Raw genomic sequence first — 19508 nt, 5'->3', positions numbered from 1 at the left:
AGCTGATTTTGAGTTCCTAGTAAAGTATTAAGTACATCTAATAGTTCTATGGTTGAAAAATGACAATTCATCTCAAATTATGTGAATACAGGGTAATTCTATTTTAGTACCAAATTTGCTGGAAAATGTTGTTGAAAATGTACATTTTTTTTTTTTTTATTGAATAGTTCCAAGCATTATATGACAAAAAATTGTGTTTTGACTTAAAATTCAGACTTTGTACTAAAGTAAACTGTAATTTGAATCTTATTTCAACCTTTACTTTTGTTTTTATTGATATTGACATAAATGTGTTTTTCTGAAATTTGAATTCCGCCTGCATCAGAACATGTCTCTGGCCTGCACTGAAAATGTCCATAAAACCTCAAAAGTCACTCAAAATGAAAAAAATATTTTGTTAAACGTTATGGTTCACTCCAAACTAGTATTCCTTAAAGGGAATTTCGTTGCAAATTGATATAAGCTTATTTGAATAAAAGATGAAAAACTGAAAAAAATATAGCTAAAATTATCTCCCTTTGTAAAACTCTTCACAATAAAAGATAGATTTACTGTCAATAACAAAAGGAGGGAAATCAACAAATGTGCAGAAGGATAGACAAAATTGGTATTTTTTATGAATATGGTGTAGCCAAAGACTTATTTTTATTGAAAGAGTGTAACAAAGACATAGCAAACCATTTGGCAAAGACATTCCCACTGCCACTGGGATAAGTCTGATCCTGATCAGATAGTCTAGACATGAGTCGTCATGAGGCTAGACTGTCGCTATCATGTCTAGATTTCGGACTCACATTTTAAAATGCATATGCTGCACACATACAGGAGTTGAATTGCAGAATACAAAAAGACAAAATGAGTTGCTGCCATCCTTGCATGATCCAAATCTAGCAACAGAAATTCCAAAGCAAAACTTGCAGTTTCAGTTGGTTCTGGTAAGTTTGTTAATTTTTTTTTTTTTGGTTAGAAAAAGCTATTTGACACCATAAAAAGACCTACTGTAGAAACATCACATTTTACTCTTAAATATAGGAAGAAGAGCGTTGACCATTTGTCTTTGAGGGGAAAAAAGGGGGTATTTACATCATTTTCTTGAAGCAAATACTGATTTAATTTTAATTAACATACATTTAGAATGATTTTAAATTCTTTTGAAACTAAATGATTTATAAGACAACTATCCGTCCAAATAACAATTTTTAAAAGTAACCCATTATAAGTCAATGTACGGCCTTCAACAAAGAGCCTTTAGTTGGCTCACACCAAACAAAAAGCTATAAACATGATAAAGGGCCCCTAAAATACTAGTGTAAAACCCTTCGAACGGAACCGAAAAATCAATGGTCTAATCTATATTACAAAAATTTCTCAAATAGAAATAAATACTATAATACATCTGAGTGTTTAATTACTTTAATAGCACAGATAGAATGTGTATCAAGTATAAATCACATAATTTTATTAAACATAATGATATATATAGAAAATTAGGGCGTGGCAAAACACATAAAGTGATAAAAAATATGGCCTTTTCATCAAATCACACTAAAACAGACACTACAGCCCAAAAGTCGCTTTAATTTACCCTAAATTTCAGACATGCATTGAATTTTCTTTAGTTCAAAATATTCTGAAGGGATTTCGGTTGCAAATTAATTTTATAGATTTTGTTGATCATATAGATAGCCTCCCCCCTTTTGGCAGCTCCCCCCTTTTTTAAGCCTGATGCTTGCTATTGTTTGTGACACAAACATCCTTTTCAATTTGAATTTTCTATTTGAATTACCTATATTGCATGTTACAATCTGTATAATTCAAGTATTTATTTTTGAATGCTTGGTTTAATTAAAATATGAGACTTTCCTCAATTTATTGCGAAAATACCAAAAAAAAAGGGGGGAGGCTATCTATATGATCAACAAAATCTATAAAATTAATTTGCAACCGAAATCCCTTCAGAATATTTTGAACTAAAGAAAATTCAATGCATGTCTGAAATTTAGGGTAAATTAAAGCGACTTTTGGGCTGTAGTGTCTGTTTTAGTGTGATTTGATGAAAAGGCCATATTTTTTATCACTTTATGTGTTTTGCCACGCCCTAATTTTCTACATATATCATTATGTTTAATAAAATTATGTGATTTATACTTCATACACATTCTATCTATGCTATTAAAGTAATTAAACACTCAGATGTATTATAGTATTTATTTCTATTTGAGAAATCTATGAAATCTATGCATTTCAGTAAATGCATCTATAAATAAACTCGGAAATACCCTAAATCCCTATCGTTGCCATGGTTACCAGCAGTGTAAGGGCTTCCATTAAAATAGAGAGGGTCTGTATACTAAATCAATGACCACTATGGATTGATATTAGTAAACTTAGAATTGAAAATAAATACACTATATTTATATAGTAATGAATGTTCATAATATACAGATAAGCGCTAAAAATATTCATGTGAACTTTTGATACCTTTTCTGAAATTCTCCAGTCATTAAATCTCACAAAATTCATTGATTACAAAAAAAAAAGAAGATGTGGTATGATTGCCATGTTGAGACAACTCTCCACAAGAGACCAATTTGACACAGATATTAACAATTATAGGTTAACGTACGATCTTCAACATCGAGCAAAGCCCATACCGCTTACTCAGCTTTAAAAGGCCCAGAACTGACAATGTAGAACAATTCAAACTAGCAGCCTTATTTATGTTAAAAAAAATGAACGAAAAACAAATATGAGGGGGATAGGAGGGGTCGGGATCCCGAAATCCCGGGCTTAAAAACACGGGGTTCCGAAATCCGAAAAAAAGAATTCCCGTATCCCGAAAAGGTAAATCTCGAAATCCCGAGCTTAAAAACACCCGATCCCGGAGGTCCTATCCTCCCTCAAATATGTAACACATAAACAAACAACAACCACTGAATTACAGGCTCCTTACTTGAATGTTCAATGTTCATAACATACTAAATGTATGTTTATATTGAAATTGATAGAAAACCAAAAAATGGGAATATTGGAAATAAAGGAGGAGGAATAAAAAAAAGCATTTTCCTGTCCCCAATCACTGTGTCCCCAATAACCTATAACCTATGACTTATGATACTTTTGTTGAAATTCTCCAGTCATTCAATATTTTACAAAATTCTTCCAACAACACTTTGCATACTTTAAACTAAGCTCTGAATGCCCGCAATTTCGTGGGTGTGTTCTAGTATCTATTTATGTATTAAAGCTCCCTTTAGAATTTTATAGATTTTAGATTTTACGTTTCCGAGATATGGGGTTTTATTCATTAAAAAAGGGGGGATTTTCCAGTTTTTGTACGATAACTCTAAAATGCTTCCACCAATTATCATACAACTTTGATGAATTATTTATATCTGTTGATGTAAATTCCTTTTAGATTTTCATAAATTTCTAATATGACATTGAGAAGTAATGAATCCCTCTGAAATTGTACCACCAGGTTTCATATCACAAATGAAAGGCTGAAATTGAGTTTAGTGTGCATGTAATGGCTCAAAACCTTAAGGAATTAGGGGCCAAAAACAAGCATTTTGCTAGTTTTACTATTTGGCAATAACTTGTGTTTAAGTGTGTAGATCTATCTTAAAATGCACTACAAGGTTCCATACCATAAAGGAAAGGCTGGGATTGAGTTTTGGGGTAATTATTCTAAGAGGGGTGGAAAGGGGGGAAGGTGTCATATTTTGCACAATAGTTTTTTAAGAAACTTCGACCACATATATTTTGTGTCAGAAACCTATATCATCTCGAAAATTTGATGATCACAATCCAAACTCAGACATTTGTCAGACAGTATCAAAATATTGTGTCCAAACGTGACCCAACTGTTCATGATTCAACGCCTGCGGGCGTATCAGGCTGCTCTCAGCGAAGCTTTTTATTGTTGTTGTAGTTAATCAATAGTACCAAAATATAGAACTAGGCATATCGTTTGATATTCCCAGATTATTTGACGTCTATAGCGGCCTTATGTTTAACTTGCTGGTCCTACAGTGCGTTGACGACAGTTTGAAGAAGTACAACAGCATATAATTTATTTTTGTGCCAATATTTTTTTTATTGTCAAAATAATGTTTTTTATTGTCAAAATTATGAGCAACATGTACAATTTAATACGGTGCTTTATTTTAATAACGTTTAATATTTTAATAAACATGATTACTAGATACGAATCACTCATTTACATGCTCCCCCCCTAAAAACAATAAAAAAATAAAAGACGTAAGATGTCATAGGATCATTTGGGAAAATTGACAACACTTTGATAATTTCTATCGTCACATGTAAAATAAATAACGATTTCAAATAGCACTTAAAACATAATTTACGTCCAGTGGCAAGTTTAATTCAATATTCAAAATTAGAACATATTAATTTTGACCCTGATTTGTATTAACCCGACAGGCTGAGTCGAAATTATTTATACATGTAGAATAGAAGACTATAGTTATGACGTGTGATGTGCATGTGATATGAAAATAATGAAAGTTGAAACTCATTGTTCTTAATTACAATACTCTGATGAAACAAGAAGGTTATCATAAAACCTCATTGGATGAACAGAAAACTTCAGATTCCGGAAGCTGTACGCTGACATGCTGTTACTCTTGACCTATTAATATCCCTCTTCCCCTCCCCCCCAAAAAAAAAGAAATATACCATGAACCCTACATACAGCATCGCGACAATGCGCTCAAAAAAAGTATATGTCAAATACTTTGTTTTCAAGAAATTGGTTCTAGAGGGTATTTAATTATATTGAATATGCTATAAATTTCAAACGTTCTTACTGATTATGTGTTTTGAATAGATACATTCTTTTTTATCATAAGGGTCTAGATAGAGGGTCATTCATTTATTAATATTAAGTTTGTGTTACCAATATTTTTATTCTTTATATTTTAGCACCTCGTCATTCTCTAATCTTTTCTTCTTTTTGTTTTGACTTTTATTCTGCAGTATTTATCCATTATTCTGTATTCCGTAAACCCCAATACAATCAGACCCTTCCTTATGGACACATATTTTTAATTTAATTATAACAGTTGTAAAAACATGATATGTTCACTATCTTTTTCCTGCTTCAGTTGAATTTTCCTTTGGACGACTCGCTATCTTATAAATTAGCGACTTTAACGACGGACTCGAAAACGGCGACGTCATAATAGAGTCACGACACTATATAGCGGTACCGAAAACGATGCGTATAGTGTGATTTCTCTTTTCAACGATGTAAACAATATCTAAATGTTCAAACAATGTCAACAATGTTGACACAACATCATGTTAACATTGTAAACATCGCGATGTTAACGATGTCAACGATGTAAACAATATATAAGGGTTCAAACAATGTAAACGATGTTAACACGACATCGTGTTTACATTGTAAACATCGCGATGTTAACGATGTCAACGATGTAAACAATATATATAAGAGTTCAAACAATGTAAACGATGCTGACACGATATCGTGTTTACATTGTATACATCGCAATGTTAACGATGTCAGCAATGTAAACAATATATATACAAAGGTTCAAACAATGTAAACGATGTTGACACGATATCGTTTTAACATTGTAGATATCGCGATGTCGACAATATTGAATTAACATCCTGCACTGGACATGAATGTATGAATACATTACAAGGATTTCTGATATTTGGTTTCAGGGTTAATATGAGTCAGCTATACCGTGTGATGGGTTTTCAGATACATCACTCAGCAACTTCCTGTTTACCTTATACTTTTAGTGTGGCAGGGGTATTATTAGTGAGCAGTAGCTCACAGATTCACTTGGTTTTTTTCCAAGAAAATAAAGTTGTGACCCCCTTATTTTATTTGATATTTCGAAGGTATTTTGAAAAGCTGCGAATCACCTCATTGACTTTTAAAAAAATCTATTGTTTGATGTTTCCTCAATAAAAAAAATTAAGTTGCCGGAATATTACACTTATAAAAGAACTGTGATTTCATCAATTTCAATGTATTATAACGAAAAAATATGGTCCCTAACTTCCAGTTTTTATACTAAATTTTGAAAGTTCATTGACAAAGAATTCGAAGTGTTACAGAAGATTAAGAAAAATGTATTGGCCAATATTTAGAAACCCCTTCTGCCTTAACTTCTCATAGTAATTTATTAATTCTTTTATCATTTTCGTCAGTTGTGTTCAATTTGTTAAATCTTCAATTTTGTAAAATTATTGATAAACAAATGACTTGCGATATAAATATTGTTTTTTTCTTTATGACAAAATTATGTTGTACAATGTTGGGTTTCAGTTATAGAAATATTTAGACTATGAAACATCTAGACAGTTTGTCTTTTTTCAGGAATGAAGAAACTCAAAGACAGACATGAGAAAAAAGGTAGCCATATAATATAGTTCACTTAACTTCACGCAAGACTGAAAGATGTATATTTTTTCAAATTGATGTTAATTGTCTTATAGCAGTTTTACCCTTAGTGTGATAATCTACAGCTATTTCTAGTACCCTACTGACGAAGTCGAAGGGGACTTAAAGTTTGCACTCCATCCGTCTGATGTCTGTATGTCTGTCTCTCTGTCTGTCTGTCTGTCAAATCAGTTTTACACACTTTTTTCATATGAAGATATTTTTTGATAATTGGTATATTATAGTTTTATCATGAAAAGTTACAGATCCAAGTTTGAATTTTGTTCAGGTCTGATGATTTTGTGCAGAGCAATAATGGTCCTTGGAAAAAATTCACTTAAATAATCAGTTTTTGTCTCGCCTTGACGGAAAGCCATAAGTATGCAGAGGCATCAACAATGTATTAGTTTGTGATTAGGTCTAGTTTATGGTGAACCACTACTGTTAGGTCAATGATATTTGGTATACAGTTGTATTATCATTGGCACATCTTATTGCCATGGATATTATTTGGCCCTGCCCCCTTAGTCATGGTATGTTGACTTTGAAACTTTTGTTTAGTTTACATGTATTAGTTTGTGATTAGGTCAATGTATGGGGAACCCCTTGTGGAAGGTCAATGCTATTTGGTATGCAGTTGAATTTATAAGCATTGGCATATCTCATTGCAATGGAGATTGTTTGGTCCCGCCCCATCAGTCATGGTCTATTGACTTTAGAACTTTTACTTATAAAAAATAAGAAGTGGTGTGATTGCCTATGAGGCAACCCCTGTCAGTGTGCAGTTTGAACCATGGTTGACCATGGTTTGACAAAATTGTTAATTGGCCGACCATGGTTAACCATGGTTTTAATGACCATGGTTGACCATTGTAGAACCATGGTCAACCATGGTAAAAACCATGGTCAACCGTGGTTACAACCATGGTCAACCGTGGTTCGAACCATGGTCAACCGTGGTCCCAACCATGGTCAACCGTGGTCCACACCATGGTCAACCGTGGTTCCAACCATGGTCAACCGCGGTTCAAACCATGGTCAACCATGGTTATTGATGAGTCAACCATCTCCATTAAACCATGGTTGGCCATTTTACATTCTTGTCAAATCAATCTTCAATTATCTTGAAACAGTTAGTCTACTTGTTATGGAGCCTGTATACTTCTCTTCCTTTGTGTCAGGACTACCAACAAATGCTGAATTGCATGAAACTCTTTAAAGCTACCCTTGCAGAAATGTTCATCCATAAAATGCAAAGCAGTTTCCACCTGCAAGAACATAAATTTTTCCACAAAGAATCAATTGTTCTTGATAATTTGTATACAATAACAGATTTTAAGATTCAAAAATGTTTTATCTCCTTTTGCAAATTTTCAATAAAAAAAAACACCTAACAAAATAAACATTATGAACATGATTTTGTTTAAACAAATAATTGTAACCCCCCCCTTTTTTTTGGTTTACCTTTCAAACAAAAGAATGATTGTGTAAATTATTTTACCATTAACAAAATTTTCATATTGTACAGTTTTATCAGTTACACCTGGAATTAAAAACAATTAAATATAAAATTTATGTTGATATAGATAACTGACACTGACAAAAAAATTTAAAGACCCATTTCAGGTGGCATGTGTTCAATTAATGAAAGCCAAATCAAATACTGTAACAATTTTTACATCTTTTAAACAAAATATCAAACAGATTTCCTGTGAATGTACTTATCTGATAACAAATCTTCTTTACGTGACAACACTGGACATCAAATCCTTCACTTGATTTTTAAAGCGCGAAATAACTTTACTGAGATCACGTGACGTTTGTTCCAAGTCATTTAAATGTTTCGCACTGAGTGAATCATTGTTAACGGTTGGTGATAATAATTGATCATGACGTCGCATGTGTTTCCGGTTGGGGAATAAACATAAACAATAAAGACTAAAGATATCACTCTGAAATGTTTTCAAGTTCTTAAAATATGCCGTATAATGATAAAGAAAGGCAGATTTATGAACTTGGAGAGAAAGTCAGAAATTACGTCTTTGGAAGAAAGAAATATATCGTTAAATGACAGCGTACAACTGTTAAAAAACAAGGAATACTGATCGAAAGTAAGTTCCAACTTCCAGTTTGTAAAAGTTTGTAAGTCCAAAATTTGACCCGACTGTAACTAGCATTCTCTGCCACTATAGCTTTACTGCTCAGTTTATGTGTGTTTTAAAATGTATATAGAATATATTGTTATTGAAATAATCATGAAAGGTCACAATTTACCTCTTGGGAAGAAAGAAATTAAAAATTGTCAATAACATTGTACCACTGAAAAAACGAGCACGATTTTTTAATATTGAAAGTCTCAAAGTAATTTACAATTTGTTATAAATTCCCATGGGTATAATCCAGATCAATATTTATTCACCATGGTCCAGGTTGTCAAGTTGCCCATGGTCAGGTGCAAGACCATGGTTGATTAGACCATGGTCAACCATGGTCAGATGTTTACCATGGTCACAAATGTGGAAAACCATGGTTAACCATGGTTAAATAGAGCATGGTCAACCATGGTCAGATGTTGACCATGGTCACAATCATGGTTAACCACCTCATGGTTAACCATGGTTAACCATGGTTTTCAGCACAGTCAACCATGGTTTGACCATGGTTATCAATAGTTAGCGATGGTAACCATGGTCAACCATGGTTGCATTTTGACAGGGGAACTCTTCACAAGAGACCAAATGACATAAAAATTAACAACTATAGGTCACCACACGGCCTTCAACAATGAGCAAAGCCCATACCGCATAGTCAGCTATAGGAGGCCTTCAAATTACAAATGTAAAACAATTCAAACGAGAAAACTAACGGCCTAATTTATGTACAAAAAATTGAACGGAAAACAAATATGTAACACAGCATTAAACGACAACCACTGTATAGTTTACATGTATTAGTTTGTGATAAGTTCTGTTCAAAGGGAACCATAATTTAGTCGTAGGCCAATGTTAATTGGTACACAGTTGATTAAGCATTCGTACATCTCATTTTTAATGAGAACATTTGGCCGCGCCCCCTCATGCATGATTTATTAACTTTTAAACTTTTACTTAGTTTACATGTCTTAGTTTGTGGTTAGATCAGTTTAAGATGAACCGCTACTGTTAAGTCAATGATATTTGGTATGCAAATTTATTGGCATTGATATTTGGTATGCAAATTCATTGGCATTTGCAAGTCGTGTTTCCATGGAGATTATAAAGCCCCACCCTCTCATCATGGTTCATTGACTTTGAAACTTTTACATGTATGGTTTGCAACTTAATGTTTGTGTTTAGTTTTGTTTAAAGGGAAGGACTTATAAGTCAATGGTATTTGGTATGTAGTTGTATTAGCATAATGGCACATTTCATTTCTATGGAGATTGTTTAGCCATGTACCTTAAGTCATGGTTCATTGACTTTGAATATTTGCATAACTTAAATGATAAAGTATTACTATGTTAATTCGGGCCCCGCCTTTAGGCGGGTCGCCCTATAGTGATCAGTCTGTCTGTCCGTCCGTCCGTAACACTTTAACTGTGTGTCCGCTCCATATCTATAGAACCATTATGATTTCATACTTTATACTTTACATGTTTATTAACCACCACCAGAGGGCGTGTCATGATGTATGTACAACTTCCTAGGTCAAAGGTCAAGGTAAAAACACTTTGGTTTCAGTTGACAACCCTGTGTCCTGTGGTGAAGATCGTGTCCGCTCTATATCTTGAGAACCGTTATGATTTCAAAGTTTATACTTGACATCCATTTTAACCAACACCAGAGGGTGTGTCATGATGTATGTACAACTTCCTAGGTCAAAGGTCAAGTTCAAAAACTTTGGTTTCAGTTGACAACCTGTGTCCTGTGGTGAAGATCGTGTCCGCTCTATATATTGAGAACCGTTATTATTTCAAATATTATACGTGACATCCATGTTAACCAACACCATAGGGTGTGTCATGATGTATGTACAACTTCCTAGGTCAAAGGTCTGTCTGTCTGTTGGTCTGTCCATCACTAACACATTTAATACACACTATATTTTGAGAGGACAGCTGTTATAATTTCATACTTTATACCTGACAAACATTTTCAACTTAACATATATATTAACCAACACCAGAGAATGTGTCATAATGTATGCATCCTAGGTCAAAGGTCAGTCCGTCGGTCTGTCCATCTGTTCGTTGGTCTTGACAAATTGTGTCCGCTCTTAGAAAAAAAATCACACATGAGACTATGTAATAACTTCAAATAATGCTTCATATCAGATTATCCATACAACTTATTTACCCCACGTTATTGAAAGCGGGGCCCACAGAGATGGCTCCCATCTCAATGGTATCTATTTTCTACAAATTTGCATTATCAAAATTACAAATAGGCGAGACATATCTCTGTGTTAACAGTTTATTTTCTTTTTGGTCATGCCTGAAGATATTGACTTGATATTTGTTATATAGTTTACAACATGACAACTTATAGATAAAGTAGCATTTTGTATCAGTACAATAGATATAGGAAGATGTGGTAATGAGACAACTCTCCATCCAAATAACAATTTATAAAAGTAACCATTATAGGTCAAGGTACGGCCTTCAACACGGAGCCTTGGCTCACACCAACCAGCAAGCTATAAAGGTCCCCAAAAATAAGAATTGTAAAACCATTGAAACGGGAAAAACCAACAGTCTAATCTATATAAAAATGAGAAACGAGAAAAACATATGAACTACATAAACAAACAACAACTACTGTACATCAGATCCCAACTTAGGACAGGTGGAAACATTTGCAGCGGGATTAAACGTTTAATTGGTACCAAACCTTCTCCCTTTTCTGAAACAATAGTATAAAATCACAACATAGAAAAACACATTATAAAATATTAATTGGAAGGCTTATAACTCAATAAAAAAAAACGCAAATTAACACACAATGAACGAATAAATTTGAATGCAAATTCATAGTTAATAAGATTTATAAGGGAGGAATAATTAAGGTCAAAAGTAAATAAACAGGTTTAAACAAAGTTAAAGTAAGATACCACTCTGAAATATTAAACAATTTATAGAAAATCATCACTTTTGAATCCTGGTATCTATGATGAGTTTATTGAAAAAAGCTGTGTCATATCCTACACAGGTAAATAAAAATAATTTTGTCATTAGGTATACTTGATCGTCTGTGTGTATAAATCTTTCGTTTAGGAATACCAAGAAATTTCTTTAATATCAATAAAACTAATCTAACACTTGGTACATATGCGGTGAATATCAACAATAAAACTATACAATAAGAGCTAGATAAAACTTCCTGTACAGATACAAGAACAGTATTTAAGGAGAAATGAAATAATTTTGATGTTCATAGTAGGTCGTGAAGAAGTGAAAATTGGTAGGAGTTCCAAATACTCAAAGCTGGTATAAAAGCCAAAACAATTAATAATAAAAAATCATGCATCAGAGACTAAAATCAACTAAAACACATCCCAGGGATTTAGTATTTTAACGTCATGAACAGCCAAAGAAGACATGACTTGTGCAATGCCAAAAATAAATGTATCGACAGGTAGTAGGATAGTTAGGAGTGACATCTTTATATAGATAAAAATGAACGTGTGTGAATTTTAACCGTTAGGGGACTATGTAGTATGTATTGCCATAACAATTTTTCTTGACATGTGCAGTTATCTTAGGCATTACTTGGGCCTGTCAACAAATTATTCAATAATGATTGATTTATCAGGTGATACATTTCAGTGCACTCTTTTAAGTATATATTAGGCCATGTATTTTTGGTGTAAGGAAAAACTTATTCATAATTTTTAATACATGTAATAGGAAAAAAGAATATGTGGTAAGATGTCCAATGAGAAAACTATCCGCCAGAGACCAAATGACGTAAAAGTTAGCAAATATAGGTCAGCATACATCCTTCAACAATGAGCAAAATTCATACTTCAAAGTAAGCTATTAAAGGCACTGAAATGACAAACGTGAAACAATTCTAACAAGACAACAAACAGCCTGATTTATTTATGAAATATGATACACAGCAAAAAATGACAATCACTGAATTACAGGCTCCTGATTTGGGGCATGAGCATACATTATGTGGCAAGGTTAAACATGTGTACCGGTGTCAAACCCTCCTATAACTTGGGACAGTGATGTAACAGTACAACAAAAGTACAAACTATAAAAATCAGTTAAAAGGGCTTATCTTCTTATTTCTATTAACTCATCAGATCGATACAAAACACAAAAGACAATAATATTAAAGTTCGAATCTGAGAGTACCATGTTCATAATATGTTGTTTTTATATTTTTAGATATTCTGATGGATCACGATGACGTTATTCCTAAAAATATACTTGGTAAGTCTATTGATGTAGAACATTAATCCTATAATAAGGCATCTTTAGTACATATAACTGGAAAATACATATGTTTTGATTGATTAGGGCTTGTATCAAGAATAAAATCGCTTTATACTTTTCGTTTTGTCTGTCCTTCTATAAACTTTTTTAAATGCAATTATTCCAAAAGTATTGCTCAAAGATAGATACAAACTTGTTGAATTGTTGTACATTATATGTAGACCGTTTTATATTATAAATACAAAATTTTTAGGAACATCTGTCAAGCTACCATTTAATTGATAAGTATATTGTGCTATTCTAAATTGGTTCTGAGAGTCAAAATTATCTGTTGGCTGCCATTTTCATTTTTTTAATTTGCTTCTTAAGTATAACTTGGAATTTTGCATACATTTCTGGTGTAAGAATTCATTTGTTGGCCTCAATTTTCAAGAATACTACCAGAATACTACCAAAATATGTTAACCTTCAAAGTTCTTGGAATTAAAAACAGGGCCTCGGTGGATAAGTGGTCTAAGTAGTTCAAGTACTGTATTACTAGCCTTTTAACACTGAGGTTGTAAGTTTGAACCTTGCACATGGCAGATGTGCTTTACTCTAATCTAACATGTCTAAATTGACTAGGATTGTCAGTTCTCCTGTCGAAGGTCAAATTTTTCTCTCTGAGCACTCCAGTTTTCTCCACTTATAAAACCTGACCACCACGAAATATCCAAAAGTGCTGTAAGAGGAGTTAAACTACTAATAAATTATCAAATAATTTTAAAAAAGACAATTATAATATAAAAAGGTAGACTGATGTCATGAATTGATATTTGATCTTATCATCTTAAGTGTTAAAAATATTTTATTAAAACACTGAATAAAACAAAATATGGTGCTTCAACACACACAAAATACATGAACATGATGAAACTGGATGTCACCTACTTTATTTTTGTATTATTACATTTTGAAATTTGAACTTTAAATATATAGTTAATTTATTGAATATCATTTTTTACAGAGCAGTTCGAAAAACGCTTGGAACAGTGGAAAAAGGATGATCAACAGTTTGTTAGCACTGAAGCAGAGAAACATGTAATGCAAAAAGTTTTGACACAAAGTTCAGTTACCCTGGTTGGAAATTCTGGCACTGGAAAAAGTTTTCTCTCAAAACACATTGCCCTCATAATGAAGAAACATGGCTATACTGTAATTCCATGTAGTAAACCTAAAGATATTGGAAAATGGTTTAAACATGGGAGGAAAACATTGTTTGTCTTTGATGACGTCTGTGGCAGATATACTCTTAATCAACAAATTTACACTGACTGGAAACAAAGACTTGATCACATAATATCTCTTCTCGAAGACAAATGTTGTAAAATCATATCTACATGTAGATTGGAGGTTTACAAAGATGAACTATTTAGGAATCTCTCTATTTTCAAAATGTGTAACATCGATTTAAGTTCACAAGAATTTAAACTCAGTGCTGCTGAAAAATGTGCTTTAGCAGAAGTTTACTTTCAGGAAAATATTGATAAAGTAAAGGAATTATCAGAAAAATATGATTTTTTCCCACTGTTATGTAGCTTATATCATAAACAGAACCTCCAGAAGAATGTAATCGTTACCTCTTTTTTTAGCAATCCTTTTGAAGTTTTCAAAGATCAACTTGTACAAATGTATGGAGAAAGTGATGCTGGTAAGATGCAGTATTGTAGCTTAGTCCTTTGTGTAATGTTTAACAACACATTAACAGAAGAAAACTTGTCACCAAAAGAGAAGAAGATAGGAGCAATGATAGAAGATTTACTAGAAGAATGTGAACTGAATAAAGGAACATCCATCAAACGTTTAAGGAAATCCCTGGAAACACTTGAAGGTACCTATGTATTCAAGGAAGATAATACATACAAAATAATCCATGATAAGTTGTTTGATTTCCTTGCCAAGTACTTCGGGGAGAAGATGTTACAGATTTTCATTGATCATGCACATACTGATTTCATTGAGGAGAGATTTCTTCGGAAGATAACAGATAACATGGGCACAGAAATAGAGTTTGTAATAAGAATACCTGATACCCATATAGATAAATATATAGACCGATTGGTGAAAGACTGGGAGAACTGTTATGTAAACAATGTATGTCATAACAGAAACATGAATTCTACAACATTTGCTGAAATCTTGGTAACTCATTTAAACGAACTTGATCTATCAAAACAGGAAGAACTTGTTTGTACTAAAGATATTGACGATAAAGATATAGCACTTAGTGAATGTTGTTATATGGGTACTATTGACCTTGTCAAATGGTTGATAAGTAGGAATAGTGACATTAATTATTGTAGAGAGGATGGTTGTTTCCCTTTATTATGGGCAAGTCAGGAAGGACATGTTGATGTTGTTAAAGAACTGTTACAACATTTAGCTGAAATCAATAAATGTAGCAATAATGGTACATCACCTCTGTATATAGCAAGTGAGAATGGACATGTTGATGTTGTTAAAGAACTATTACAACATTCAGCTGATGTCAATAAATGTAACAATGATGATACATCACCTCTGTGTATAGCAAGTCAGAATGGACATGTTAATGTTGTTAAAGAACTGTTACAACATTCAGCTGATGTCAATAAATGTGACAATAATGATGTATCACCTCTGTATATAGCAAGTCAGGAAGGACATGTTGATGTTGTTAAAGAACTGTTACAACATTTAGCTGAAATCAATAAATGTAGCAATGATGATACATCACCTCTGTGTATAGCAAGTCAGAATGGACATGTTAATGTTGTTAAAGAACTGTTACAACATTCAGCTGATGTCAATAAATGTGACAATAAAGATGTATCACCTCTGTATATAGCAAGTCAGGTAGGACATGTTAATGTTGTTAAAGAACTATTACAACATTCAGCTGATGTCAATAAGTGTACCAATGAGGATGTATCACCTCTGTATGCAGCAAGTCATAATGGACATGTTGTTGTTGTTAAAGAACTGTTACAACATTCAGCTGATGTCAATAAGTGTACCAATAATGATGAATCACCTCTGTATATAGCAAGTCAGAATCACTAGTAACCCGAATTTAACTTGATCGGACAAAAACGTGTTAACGCTGTTTAAATGAAATTAATCGTCATTTGATAAAGATTGACAAAAATTAAAAATAATTTTTAATTTATTTCAATGCATATCAAATCATTTTAATGCCAGTCAAATAGCTTCGCTTGCGGTCGTTCAATTTAATTCAAGTTGGCGGTAAGTTACGTCAAACAAATAGGCCACGCCCCCGTTAAACTATTTCAAACTGGTATCAATTCGTTTTAAACCGTGTTGCGACCCGAGCTTTTAACAGGTAAATCACTCAAGCAAAACAACATCGATGTATCTTTCGTTTATTTGTTTCAAACTTTATCGACTTAAAATTACATATATAAATGCGTGTATTCTTATTAAAGTAATATACTTCACAATTTAAACAAATGAATGATCAATACACGTAACATATAAGGAATTTAAATAAAACAATAAAATATTGGTGCACGGTTTAAAAAATTCAAAACTTGTGAATCTGTTAAAAATAAAATAGTTAGATGTTTAACATATTTTTAATTTGCCCGAATGCAGTAGATCTTTATCTCACATATTCGTTTCAAAACTTGCTGAGTGCTATGAAAACTTGTAAGTAACGTATGGTCCATTGCAATGACTTACAAACTTTAGGTATTCCTGTATATTTCCGTTTCTCTTTTTCTGTCTTACTAGAGTGTACTCGTTAATTAAATATAGACACGATAATTAAAGTATCTTACAAAAATTATTTATTTTTCACATAGTTTAAATCGATGCATCTTATAGTTTCGGTCAACAACAAATATTCCCTAGCTGTATATTGATATATGAAATAGCTTGTAATAAAAACAATGTTGTGTCAAATAATAAAATGAATGAACATAATGTTAACATTTGTTGAATTTAATAAACAGTTAAGTCTTGCACAACATTGCAAATAAAGGAACAGCTCAAAAAACTTTGAAACTGTGTCAAATTTTAATATCGGTCACTGACGCGAAACAGGCGTTAATTGCGGACAAGCAGCACATTACGGTAATTGTGAATTGTGGTTCCGATTCTGTAAAGGGATTATTGTGCTGTCATTCACCGTGACGTACAAAAAGTCTTGCTATAAATAAAAATATATTCGGTATATATGAGATAAATTTTAGTCTGCGATAACGATGGGTTGGTTGATTTAAATTTTACGACCTTGACTTTCTCTAAGTCGACGTTCTCTTACGTCTAATGCATTTTATTTACGTTTAGGGCATATTATATAAGTCTACATACCAAATTGAAATCAACATAAACATTATTAAAATAAACAAGAATGGAAAAGAAACAATTATGCACTGTTGCTCTGATATAATTTTTATTAACTATATTTTAGCGGTAATGTCCAAATTTAAAACTAATTGTCGTACAAAAAAATAATTTATCGAGGTGCTTTCGTTGAAGTTCGCGTTACATATCAAAATGAACGTCATTGGTCGGCACGTTTGCAAACTTTCAATCCAGGTGTTCTCATCGAGGTCCGCGTTCATTTTTCAATTCAATACACAATATTTCATCTAGGTGCTTTCGTTGAAGTTCGCGTTACATAGTAAAACGAATTTCATTGGTCGGAACATTTGCAAACTTTCAATCCAGGTGTTCTCATCGAGGTTCGCGTTCGTGTTTCAATTCAATACACAATAAGAAGTCCAATATGGTAAAAAAAAAAGAAATTTAAACTGAAATTGAACAAAAAAGAAATAATAAAAAATATAGTCTATAATGTGTAAATATTTATTTAAGAAAGCTAACAATAAGATGAAAGAAAAATATGTGATGCTTAAGAACATTGATCTGGGCCGTAACAGCCTTATGTTGGAAATTTTAAAACAAAGTTGAAACAAAGGCTGTCTTCATATCAAATTGTTTTCACGGCCAATTTCTTGTAAGAAGCAAACTCCCATTACTTCAGTGTCGCCCCTGCATGTTTTTGCGTGATCCATGCATGTTTCTGATTTACTTGTCTTTTGTTCATTTACTGTCCTATTGTATGGCTATAGTCTAAGTGTTAATTGTCATTTGAAATACTTCAAACTTGCATATACTGGTTGGTTCCACGTGAATCTTATGATAATAGTTCATGCAAAAATCACCGGAGTTTGGTACACGTAAAATGCACGTAATTTTTAAAAATTACATTGTTAAAATAATATCTTTTTTCTAAAATTTAATTGAAATCATTAAAAATACCTTCATATTTTTGCAAAGTTCAAGTAAAAATAACATGAAAAATTTCACGTGTAATTCATTTGAATTACTGAGTTTTTTACTCCATCATTTAAGGCAATGGTGGTGTCCTTGCTTCATCCATGCAGAAATAGAGTACTCTAAAAATATGATTCAGTAAAAAGTTTTTTAATTGTTCGGTTTTTAATGGTTGTTTTACGGCGGTACGTCTAAACACTGCTAAGGACTATACAATGCCACTAAGGACTAGAAAGAGTACTGTTATACGTGTTATTTTTACATATTATGTTAAAGATTGATATTTAATGCATAAATTTCAAATTTTATAGAAAAATAATCATAAATAAAAAAGATATTCAACATTTTCTAGGCACGTGCCAATTTTTCTTTGATATACCGAAAATCAATGAACCGATTGACACGTGCCAAATAATATAACAACTGATTAAACAATCATATATTCTTTTTAATAATTTTGCTTTTGTTTCATTTATTTCCCGACATAGTTATTTGCCATAGGTTTTAATGTTGATGTGCGCCTAACTAATAAGTAAGAGTGTGGTCAGCTTGGTAAAATGTTTATGTGAGAGACATGAAGACAAAATGAATATATGTATTTATAACTTTTTTGTTTTTATTTTAATTCCGACAAAGATGCGTTACAAATGGCTTCACTAAAACATGAGTAAATTCCGAAAAAAAAAACACCCTATAAATCATGATTTTTATTTGTCTACTTTCTATTATGAATGTTCCACAGTGTTTAGTACATTATTTACGAATAATTTCCTGCATTTGTCAATTTAAAGTTAAAGATATAATGTTGACAGAAAAAGAGAGTGCTTTGTAAAAATTACTCACTGTTGAAGGCCGTATGGGTAACTTAAAGTTATTAATTTCTGTGTCATTTTGTCTCTTGTGAATAGTTGTCTCATCATCAACCCGGTTTTTGGACAATGAATAGAAGTTAAAAGCTACTACATACTTTAAATTTGGAAGTACCCATGCAGCAGCAGTAAGAAAACATGCTACAATGCCGGACCCAAGTCCGAATAAAGGGGTAGGGAAGTAATTTTTCTTTTAACTGGCACAATCGTATGTTTTATTTTTGGCGCAAATCATACCATCTAATTTTAAAACATGTGGCGCAAACGTAACATTTGAGAAAAAAAGTTGTGGCGCAAAAGGACGCATTTTTGGCGCAAACGGATATCTCCCACCAATCCTACCACATAATTTTTTATATTGGCTGCAAATTTCTTTTATCGTATTGAAGTCCAGAAATAAATTGCTCAAACGTGTTCTTCATATGATAATAAATTTTGAAAATGAACC

The 19508-nt window shown here is 32.4% G+C and overlaps 1 protein-coding gene across 1 annotated transcript in view; it reads left to right on the top strand.

The window, feature by feature from the left end:
- The window catches only part of LOC134727775 (uncharacterized), a 71490-nt gene extending 53183 nt beyond the window's left edge, over positions 1 to 18307 (top strand). Inside the window, exons 5-9 of the mRNA XM_063592163.1 lie at positions 6383 to 6418; positions 12822 to 12866; positions 13876 to 15342; positions 15439 to 15837; positions 18270 to 18307. Of these exons, the coding sequence (XP_063448233.1) occupies positions 6383 to 6418; positions 12822 to 12866; positions 13876 to 15342; positions 15439 to 15837; positions 18270 to 18307 (1985 nt within the window). The remainder of the gene's footprint in view (positions 1 to 6382; positions 6419 to 12821; positions 12867 to 13875; positions 15343 to 15438; positions 15838 to 18269) is intronic.
- The last annotated feature ends 1201 nt before the right edge of the window (positions 18308 to 19508 follow it).

Source organism: Mytilus trossulus, chromosome 8 (assembly GCF_036588685.1).
Source record: "Mytilus trossulus isolate FHL-02 chromosome 8, PNRI_Mtr1.1.1.hap1, whole genome shotgun sequence".
Taxonomy (NCBI): domain Eukaryota; kingdom Metazoa; phylum Mollusca; class Bivalvia; order Mytilida; family Mytilidae; genus Mytilus; species Mytilus trossulus.
This window is presented reverse-complemented; position numbering and strand designations above follow the sequence as displayed.